At 32.3% G+C, this 11,746-nt stretch overlaps 1 protein-coding gene across 1 annotated transcript; it reads right to left on the minus strand.

The window, feature by feature from the left end:
- Positions 1-4,200: 4,200 nt before the first annotated feature.
- LOC123895405 lies at positions 4,201-9,273 on the minus strand. The gene is made up of 8 exons (XM_045945687.1): positions 8,765-9,273; positions 8,362-8,637; positions 7,873-7,959; positions 7,344-7,601; positions 6,417-6,581; positions 6,088-6,141; positions 5,838-5,984; positions 4,201-5,108 (listed from the first exon to the last, which is right to left on the minus strand). The coding sequence occupies exons 2-8, from the start codon at positions 8,548-8,550 to the stop codon at positions 4,731-4,733; spliced, it is 1,278 nt and encodes a 425-aa protein (XP_045801643.1). The 5' UTR covers positions 8,551-8,637; positions 8,765-9,273; the 3' UTR covers positions 4,201-4,730.
- Positions 9,274-11,746: the final 2,473 nt, after the last annotated feature.

Consider the following 11,746-nt stretch of genomic DNA (forward strand, 5'->3'; position numbering starts at 1 on the left):
GTTAATTAAATTTGTTTGTTATTTTATTACATTAATGTTTTGTTTTATATATATAATATATAATAAAAGAGAGCATAAGCTAATACTAAAACAACATCCCTATAATGTCATTCCGCCGTCGCGCACGGCAAACAAAAATCAACGATATCTTTTAATTTTGATTTTTTTTTCGAGAAATACAACTATTCTAAGCAAAAATCAACACCTTTCAACTTCGATTGTCTTCATAAATACTACCATTCGAAACAAAAATTAACAACACCTTTCTACTTTAATTTTCTTCTAAAATACTATTTTTCTAAACAAAAATTAACATCTTTTAACTTTAATTTTCAGAAATACGACTCTTCAATATATAATCATGGTATCATGACAAATATACGGTTTCTATTCTCAATTTTTTGTCTTAAAACTAATTAAGCTAGTTCAAATTTATCATGAGATTTCTATTCTCTTTAATTTTCAGTTCCAAAATTTTTCAGTTTCGTGTTTCACCCTAACCCCACTAGCAAACACAAAAATAAGGGCAATTTTCTATGATCCTTAATAATTAATTAATAAACCTATAACAAAAAAATTCAACACCCACAGCCTAAAACAAAAAAAAAATCCAATACCCAGACATTGAAAAACCACGAAATTGCATATATCAAATAAAAACATAAACTTTAAGAGAAATTGAAAGAAAGAGATCAGAATGAATTCAAGGAGTGCTATAATTACAAAAAATAATAGAAATCGATGAAGAAAAAAATACACATATTAAAAGTTAAAACCCTGTATAAATGAGAATCCAAGATTGAAAGAGAGAGACACGATATTTTACTTTCTTTTTTAAGGTTTCTAAATTACAATAATTTTCATTTTGAATTTTTTGTAATTTAAAATAGTAATTTAGAAAACTTATATTTAAATAAATCTTTAAATAACATGTTAAATTATCATTACACGTGAATCAATTAAAATTATACACCTCAACAATGTACACATCCACATAAGATGTGTATCAGAATGCTCACCGTTATTCTAACCAAATTTCAAATAATAGAAAAGGTAGATTTTAGGCATAATTAGTTATTTGGTCCCTTAAAGACATTTTAAGTTTCATAATGGTCCCTTAAAGAAAAAAAAGTTCGAATTGGTCCCTTAAAGATATTTCCGTTAGCCAAAAAAGTCCATTCCGTTAATTTTTAACATTAAATGTATAAGGTGGACCAACAATGTAAATGGTCCACCATAGATCTCAGTATAACTTTTAATTATAATCATTCGATCTTTGTTTTAAAACATATACCTTTGGATCTTGCAAATCTATAAAATATTATAGTGAACCACCAACACTTGATTCATCACCTATCTTAATATTATTCGTAAAAATAAAAATAAAAAAATCATCAGACAAAAACAACATTTTCATCTCCTTCTTCATCTTCATTCAGGAGATCAGAAAACCCAGAAATTCATAAATGAAAAATATCAAATCTTTATCAGGAAAACAAAAAAAAAAAATCAAATCTTTATCAAGCAAACAAAAAAAATCAAAATCTTCCCACAAACCCAGATCCACCACAAAATCAAAATCTTTCTTTCCGCAAACCCAAATCCACCAGAAAAACATAACGTAAAACAAAATTTGAATCTTCCCACAAACCCAGATCCACCACCACCATGTTCTGTTTCAACCTTGGGACACCAATTTCTGTTTCAACCTAACAACTCTTCCCCTCTCTCACAATCCCCTTCACCACCACCAAGTTTAACTCTCAATTCTTTGACAGCGGCGACATAACGGTTACAAGGAAAAAATGAGGAGCAAGGATAATAAAGCATTAGCTTAAATCTCTTATAGATAAAAGGTCACAAGGATACTACTATACGTCTATACCTTGATACTTGTCGAGCATAATAATGTTCCTCACACCTAGGACAATATACTTGTTTGATGAGTTTCCTATGTGAGATGATTAGGAAAAAAATTTAGTTTTGATTTTTAATTTTTCGGATTTTTTATATGAAGATAATGAATTTTATGGAGATGATGATGAAGATGAACAAGGAAGATGAAAAAAAGAGAAAAAAATTAGGTGTTGGTGGTTCACTATTAAATTACATAGACTTTACAAGATTCAATTGTTTATATTTTGATAAAATGATCAAATGGTTAAATTTTAAAATTTTATTGAAGTCTATGGTGGACCCTATGTATGTTGGTTCACCTTATTGAAGTCCATGTCATCTATTCAAAAGTTAACGTCAAAATCTAACGGAAGGGACTAAAATGACAAACAAATATGTCTTTAAGGGACCAAAACAAAACTTTTTTTCTTTAAGGGACCATTGTAAAACCTAAAATGTCTTTAAGGGACCATTTAACTAATTAAGCCTAGATTTTACGTGTGAGTGCCCATTTTTTTCCCATCCCTACATCTAGGGGTGGACAGGGCCCGAAAAACCGGCCCAGCCCGCTGTAACCGAAAAAAATAAATCGAGTTGGGTCGGTTTCTAACAGTGAAACGGGTTTACGGGTCCAAAACACGGGTTCACATGACTTAAGATGGGCCGGTTCGGTTCAATAATTTACATCCATGGGTACCCGAACCGATCCGCATATGTATATGACAGTACAGAACGACATACACTCACACATGGTATCAGTGTGTCACAGTCACAACTTTAGTAGCATTTTGATAAGAGTGTAACAATGTCTTTTCCTTTCTTTATTATTTTACTGAGTGATAGTGACTTTTCAGTAGGATAGCTACTACTACTAGTACTTTTAATAATGTTTTAACAAAGATATATAGGTACTGCCTACCATGTTCAGTAAAAACAAATGTTCAATGGTTTATACGTTGCAAAATTTACTCTTATTAACCAGTAGAAATAAAAACTAGTATAATAAAGAAAAGGAAAAAAAGAAAGAAATGATCTCTCTTTGAAACTCTACCACCACCACCACCAGCACAAATCTCACAATACATGGCTCCCATTTCATCCTCTTCATCTTGTACCAAAAAACCTCACAATACATTGCTCCGGAAAAAATATGATGGTCGTACTACATCTTCTTTATTTCGTTTTAACTCTGAAACAACATGCAACCACGATTGAACTACAAAGTTGTGCAATAGTCTCTTCATCCTCCTCCCACTTCTTCTTCTTCATAATCTGAAATCTCATCTTTTTTCTGTTTCAAGTTTTGTTGGTTGATGGATTGAAGATACAAATCTAGATCTGAGGGTTCATATGTATTTTATTTTGTATTGTGAATCAATTTTTTTTTTCTTTTTCTGGATTTGCAAATTTCTTTTGCTAGTTGTTTGTTCTTACCCGCATAAACCCAGTCGTGCAACCCGCGAACCGAATTACCCGAAACCGCCATAACCGAAGTCCAAAAATGGTTCGATTTGGGTTGCGTTTCCCCACCCGTGGATTGGGCCGGGTTGAGGTTTTGGGCCTATGCCGACCCAACCCGGCCCGTTGTCAATTTTTCGGATTTTTTATATGAAGATAATGAATTTTATGGAGATGATGATGAAGATGAACAAGGAAGATGAAAAAAAGAGAAAAAATTAGGTGTTGGTGGTTCACTATTAAATTACATAGACTTTACAAGATTCAATTGTTTAGATTTTGATAAAATGATCAAATGGTTAAATTTTAAAATTTTATTGAAGTCTATGGTGGACCCTATGTATGTTGGTTCACCTTATTGAAGTCCATGTCATCTATTCAAAAGTTAACGTCAAAATCTAACGGAAGGGACTAAAATGACAAACAAATATGTCTTTAAGGGACCAAAACGAAACTTTTTTTCTTTAAGGGACCATTGTAAAACCTAAAATGTCTTTAAGGGACCATTTAACTAATTAAACCTAGATTTTACGTGTGAGTGCCCATTTTTTTCCCATCCCTACATCCACCTTGAAACCACTCAATAAGTGGTTTGCTCGTGAACCACATTACCCCACCATACTTTAACTAATAATCCATCAATTTTGCAACAAAGCTTTGATGTGACACAATTAGGACCCGGTCCAATCCTATTTACTCACATGTGCATGCATCTCAATTTTTTGTTTCCACCTTTAATTTATTCAATTAAAATGCCACACACTAATGCCAAAACTTATGGTATCAAAGAAATTTTTTTCCCAACACTCACAAGTCACAAGCAAAGAAAAAAATCATAAGTTAATATTTTTATTAAGACAACTTTTCATTAATCAAACATGGTACCAAAATAAATAAATAAATACATACTGAACTGTCCAATACTAGAGAATATTCTGGTCACATTAACATCAAACCAGCTTTTCCAGCTCCAGAGAATGGAGCAGACAAATACAACAAATATTTATATATATAAACAGAGAAATCAATTATGAAACATTTTTTTGTCAATCTAAGAAACCCATCACCCTTTTTCTCCAACAATTTTTGGAGACCTCAACGAGAATTTTGAGCTTCATTATACCACAAGTTACTAGCTATACTTGATCAATTCAAAAGATAACACCCTAGTTTGAGTTTTAACTTTTTTTTCTTTTAGTTCTTAAAGTTTCAGCCATGGTTTTAAATTGCGATCCACAACTGCAATTGCGGCCGCAATGTAAAAGATTTTGTAGTCTCCGCAACGACATTGCAACCATATTTTCCCACAATATTAAGATTCGTAGCGTAACTGCAACTGCGACTGCAATTTAAAACCATGATTTTAACAATAAAGATCACGGGCAACCAGGGTTTCGACCTGGACCACCGTAATAGAAGTAGGTGCCCCAATCACCAGCACTACCAGTTTTGACATTATAGCAGTTATCTTTTTCAGTGTAAGTACCAAGATCTTTAGGAGCCCTTAACTTGTTGTCAGCATCAACAACCTGAATATTCTTGAAATAACTAGCTTTGCCAAAACCTTCATCAGGGAAATGTCCACTTCCCATTTGTGTTGAGGTGTGTTGTCCATCAGATTCAGAGTTTACAACTTCTCCTCCCCATTCAATCATTGAAGCACTATCAGTTAGATAAGAGAATAATGGAGCTGGCCAGTATCCAAGAACATGGTCATTCCCAAATTGCATCCACCAGTTTCCCTCTTTTGGGTCCTACACATTAGTTTTTATTGACTTTATTGACAACATTAGATGGCATTGATACATATTAAATTCATGGAAAACATGATATCATGTGACTTTTTAGTACTCCCTCGGGTCATATACATAATCAAAAATCTCCTTTTCAGATTCATTGAATAATTGATGTATAAGATCGATATTATGAACTAGATACATCAGTTATTTAATAAACCTGAAAAAAAAAATCTTTGTATATATATGAAACCGGAGAAAGCAACTTTTAATCCTGATCCGGCATGTGTGAGCCACACACGGTTTCAAATTTCCTGCAGCATAGATTCCACGCATTCATGCAATCAACAATCAGCAGCTTAAAGTCATTAGAATAAGATTGGACGGCTCCAATATCGAGTTAGCTTTTTGTGCTTATTCACCTAAATTAAAACCGTTCCTTCCGATCTTGATCCAATATTACTAAGTTGTTCACTGAATGAATGCATAGAATCTTTGGCTGCAGTGAATGTGAATTTGTACACACAAACCCAAAGAGAAACACATTTATGCATTACATACATTCACACATTAAACACACACATAATATGTCAGAGATTCTCTAGATTCAGAATTAAATAATTTGCATGTACAAAACAATTATATCAACATAATTATTGTAATGTTGTTTGTTAAGTGTGGGGTATATTGTCTTTCTATAATGTCCAATAACAAAAGATAACATATAAAAGATTAAATGAGATGTACCTTCCAAACCAAGATGCTTATATCATATTGTGAAGAACCATAGTTAGAAAGTGGGGATATACTTGCTCCAAGGGCTATATCATTGTTAATTTGAATAAAGCCAGAGCAAAAAAGATTATAACAACCAGTTGCTTGATATGCATCACTCTGTCAGATTAATGTAACAATTTCATGAAATGAATGAGAAACTATAGACAATATTATTAATTATAAGAAAGTACAAAATGAGGTGATTGAATATGGAACTCACTGTCCAATAAGTGAAGAGTCTAGTGTTATTGTCACCATACAAATCAGGGCTGACCTAATCGTTGAAAGAGCAGAAAAGACAGAAACATGAAATTAGAAGATAAGTCATAAATCATATCTTTCTTTTCAAAAATATTAATAAACAAATAAATTAAAGCGGCACTAAATGTCATTCTATGATGATCTCCGAAACCTGTGAAAATTTGAACTCAATCACTTAAAGTTAATAAGGTTAAAATTTTACCACTGAACTGACACCTCATAGACGGATGGATTTGAATATTATTTTTCGGACATAAGATGACAATTTTATGGAAATTGAAATAATACCTGCCAGCCTGCTTCAATGCTGTTGAGATCTTGACCAAAGGCACCAGCCAAAATCCAAATTTGAGACAGGCTAAACTCATTAGGTTGTTGAATTTTTGGGTCCCAAACGTTTATGGTTGCCTTTGCTCCATAGAAATTTCCTCCCTCCACATATGCTATGGCATGCTAATTGCTCCAAGGAAATAAAATCAAAATTAATAAATCAAATACATAAAATCAAGAGAGAAATATAACAACCAATGCATTTTCATGGTATGTATATAAGGCCAGTTACATAGATCAAATGACATACTAATGTCTCATTATAAACAATTCTCGAAATTGAACAATTCAATTGTAGTGTAAAGTAACTAATATCAATAATTAATAAATTAATTAATCATCGATATTACATGCACGTGCATAACAAGTCATCGGCGTGTTAAAATATCAACCCTTAAATTTTCTATTGAGATTACACACTTTACCCTCCATTCACTTTTCTCAACCCTTGATAAAAAACAACTTTTATTTGTTACTTTTGTACCAACTTTTTACTTTTGCACTATAAACTCACCAAATAGGAAATGCACACAATCCATAATACTTGGATTGACCATAGTTAGAAACCTCTCCATTCACGCAGTCAACACATCGGTGGTGGCAGTTGGATTGAGATGAGACAATCTAGATTTCGAGTTTGATATTTTAAATTAGTAAAAAGAACAAATTTTCCATTGAAATCTGGGTCATCTAATTTCAACCTAAAGGTCACCGATGTGCTGACCCCCTCAATGCATGATAAGGAATCCAAATCCCATTTTAATGGCTTCAAAATAAAATAAGAATAAAAAATGAGAATAATTTCTTTGTAACTGCTAGAGTACTACTACTACTTGAATTGAATTTCCTGTAGGTGCATCATAAGTATCATGGTAGTGACAGTACCTGATGACCACTCTGAGCAGAGAAAATGTCAGGTAGAGGTTTTGCAGGTTTTGGCTGAGGGGTACTTTTGTGCTTCTTCTTTCCAAAATTTTGAACAGAGCTAGCCCTTAATATATCATTTTTTTTGGTCCTTCTAATAGGGATTGTTCCTTCAGAACACCTTCCATTTTTGTGCCAAAGCTGAGTTATAGGCTTTGATTTTGAAGATACTTTGCTCTCTCCAAAAATTTTCCCTTCTGGATGGAAATTTGGCCTCACCTACATCACAAATTCAAACCATGAACCAAATGACCCTTAAAAGAAAGATGCAACAAATGAAAACTAAGCCAAATCATGATTTACTATGAAGCATGAACACACAGACATAGACACCGGATACGACACCGACACTATAGTAATTTGAGAAAATAACACAATTCAATGTAATTCATAAGTGTCAGTGTCCGACGCCGGAATATGCCTAATCCAAGTAGTGTCTGTGCTTCATAAGAATTTTGAATTTTAATGAGAAAGCAAAGTAGTAATTCACCTGAATCTTGTGATTTTTTAGTTCAGGATGATCAAAAGCTGGTTGGTTTGAAACAGGAACACAGTCAATAGTATCTCCATCAGGACTCTGCTTTCACAAACACAAATGTACACACAAGTTACAAGTACTCTTGAAAAAATTAAACCATGTTTATATTGTCCAGAAACATCTAAGAACTTAATCAATTATAGTAATTCTTACAAAAAAAACTACAAAAGAGTGTCACCAATAAAAAGAATATACTAAGATTATGTTCAAATTTCAAATTGAAAGAACACAAGAGCAAAAGGACTAAAAGAAGCTCCCAACTCCCAAGGATTAAAGTTCCTTACAAACCCAAAAAGTTCATTTTTTTACAAATCCCAATTAGAAAGAGAAAGAAAAAAACAGTTATGTAATCAATGCAAAAAGTGGAAAAATGATAAAAGTAAACAAAAAGTAAACAAAAATGAGTGGCAGTGAGAAATGAAAAAAAAATAAAAACTCTACCTTGATGGTCTTAACAGGTGGCCTGTTCAAATTCTTCAAGTGTTTCTGAACCTCAAGTTTCTGAATTGAACCACCATCACTACCACCGCTGTTTCCGCCGGCGGTGGTGCTGATGGTGGCTCTACCAGCACAAGTGAAAGGAACCAACAAAACCAACAAGAACAAGCAAAATCCAAAATTGGCCTCCATTAAAACTCCTCCAAATGCAAAAGCATGCAACTTTATGAGAATTCTCAAGTGGGTATTGAAGAAAATTCAATACAAAGACTAATGAACCTAAAGGGTCACCAAAAAACAATGAAAGGATTTATATTTTTTTATATAAAGCATATACAATTAAATGAATTGTTATGTTATGCTAATAAAAGCATAATAAATAATCTTAAAATTCTTTTGTCATTACTTGTTTCTATTATCCCTTAACCTTAACCCAATTTTGAAGCTTATCCTACGCACCTCACCAACAACAAACAACAATAACAAGCACCTCCTTTTGTTATTGTTCTTTTTCACATAAAAATACAAACAAAAAAAGTGTGGTTTGACACTTTGACAAAGGTATAGAAAAAAAAATGGGGTCCCTTTGATCAAATTTTTATTTTTATTTTCCTATGATGGTGTTCTTTATTTGTAGTTTTGTTCCTCAGAAGACAACAAAATCAACTGCCGACGATTGTAAGAGGGGTATTATGGGAATATAATTAAGGAGAGAGAAGGAATAAAAAGTTTGTGGAAATGGATGGTGGTGTGTTATCCATTCAAATTCTATTGTATATTTTGAACAGAGTTGAGTTGAGGTTCCACTAACTTACTTACTCACAGTGGTAGGAGAGAGAGAGAGAGAGAGAGAGAGAGAGAGAGAGAGAGTATTTTTGTTGTGTGTGTAGAGAGAGAGACCATGTTAGTTGTTTCTTCCCGCTACTACTACTATGGACATAATATATGAAATTACTTTGTTGTCCTTTGGAGTCACGAGATTACAAATCCCATATGATTCCTTTCTCACTCATTGTCTTTGTTGTTTTCCCTCTTAGTACTAGTACTAGCTAACTATGGATGAAGAAAATGGTTAAATGGAAATAGGTGGATTCATTTTTGTTTTCTATTAATAATTTAATTAAGCACCTAATTTTTTTGGTTTTCATGAATAAAGATAATAGGAACTATTGGATACAACTAAGAGTTGAGATTCAAACATACATTTGTCTAGTAAGAATCTAATTACTATTTTTTTTCCATTGGTTATAAATGTAAGAGCTTAAGCTTTTTTTCTTTTTTTTAACAAAAGAGGACCAAGCTCCATAAGAACAAAACTACCAAATTACATTAACATTCCTTGGCATATAAGTTTCGGACATGTAATTAAACAAAAAATGACTTTAAGTTCTTAGGGGGGGTTTTCAAAAATATTACATTAAAAGAACTCTGGTTGAGACTAAAATTGGCTAAACAATTCGTGATTAGATTGCCTTCATGCCATTTATGTGCTTAAAACAAACTTGCCAATTCAAGTCTATGAGGTCACGAATTCGACGAATTAGTATATGAGTCTTTCCGTTGAGCTTACAACTTCGTGTTACCATATCTGCTATAAGTCTAGAGTCACTTTCAACAATAAACTAAGTAAAACATTTAATTTTTGCAAGTTGCATTCATGTATAAATGTCCCACATTTCAGTATGGAGGGCACCTCAATCTCCAATCTTATGTATAAATCCCACCAGCTAACATCTACCAGAGTCTCGAATAAGTCCACTGCAGCCTACAAGATCCATTGACTCCTTATAAGCTCGATCACAATTGAGTTTAATCCAATCTTCTTGAGGTTGTTTCTGACCAATATAAATGGTATCTTGATGCCTAAACCAACCATTCGAAGGACTATGCCCATAAGTCTCAATCTCCCTAGTCATCTCGAGGATAGATTGGTCTGGACTTTGTGGGCGTTGAAATCTTGCTTAAAAAATTGTTTAGTTTCTTCAGTTTCAAAGTTGCCAGCAAACCACCATGAAGACAAATTTTCATCTCCCTTCCTTCTCATCCTGATGATTTCCATAAATGTTCACGAAGATTCAATCCCTACAAATTCTATTCCCATGTTTATTTATCTTAAAATGAAGTTATGGTCCCTTATTTCAATTTTTTCCTTTGGTTCACTAGTTATTAATTAAGTAGCTAAATATAGAAAAATATTTTAAAAATTGTGTAGTCAATTTCTTAAAAATAAAAAAAATTCTTTTAAATTAAAAATAATTTTGAAAATTTTAAAATATTAAACATGTTGGTTCAAAAAAAAATATTAAACATGTTAAAATCAATTTTACAATCTTAAAATCAAATTAACCCGTGTTAGCTATTGTGGTGAGATTTCATATCAAACATTCATGGTTTTTAAATTTTTATGGTGGATTTGCTTTAGGAACTTGAGAAATAATAGTTGAACTCCGACCAAGCACATGTTTGCTTAGCTAGCCAGGCCAATTTTGAGAGTTCTAGCTTACAATGTATATCAACACACTCTGGCAACTAACTTAATTGTATGAAAAGTTCAAAAATAAAGTCAATTTGATAGGTTGCAATAAGTCCTACATATGTTGTATTAAAATTAGCTAGAGTGACTAATTCTTATTTCTTGGCTTAGTTTCCATATATTTGAGTTTATTCATTCATATATTGAACTTTTGGTAATTATTGAAATGCATTAAGTTTGTTTCATTAAAAAAAAAACACTATTGTAAAACTATATGAATTATTATGAAGGTACATAAACATTTAGTGTAAGTTGTCTTACATAAAGCTATTGGGTACATACAGGGCCATTTTATTTTTCCAGTGTGTGACTGTGATTTCTTGTCCCACAAATAACACACTTCATAATTCATAAATCATAAAATGTTCAAGTGAGGCCTATTTATAATAATCAGTGGAATGACATACAATATATATTAATGATTAAGATCAAGAAAAATTTTGTCAGTAATTACAATATCGTGTATGTTAGTATTAAAACTGGCGCGTTGACTTTGGTCAACATTGACGGTGATGGTCAACACTCCCTTACGGTCGTCTACCATACCACCAACCAACTATAGTATCCGAACCAAACCGATTAATTTGGTTCAGTTTTATTTTTTTAAAACACCAAAAATCAAACTAAACTGAATCAATCAAGATTCCATTGATTCAAACATTGAATTCACCCAAAACCAATCCAAATCGATCCAATTATACTCTTAAAAATGAATATATGATTTTTTTTTTAATTACGAGTACAAGAATGCGTACTATAATAGTATATCCTACCCATTATCCTCAAACAAAGTCTACAACATTTAATTGAATGTTTTTTTTTCTTTTCTTAATTGCAGTTTTAACCCCTCAAGTT

The sequence above is a fragment of the Trifolium pratense genome, linkage group LG7 (genome assembly GCF_020283565.1).
Source record: "Trifolium pratense cultivar HEN17-A07 linkage group LG7, ARS_RC_1.1, whole genome shotgun sequence".
Classification (NCBI taxonomy): domain Eukaryota; kingdom Viridiplantae; phylum Streptophyta; class Magnoliopsida; order Fabales; family Fabaceae; genus Trifolium; species Trifolium pratense.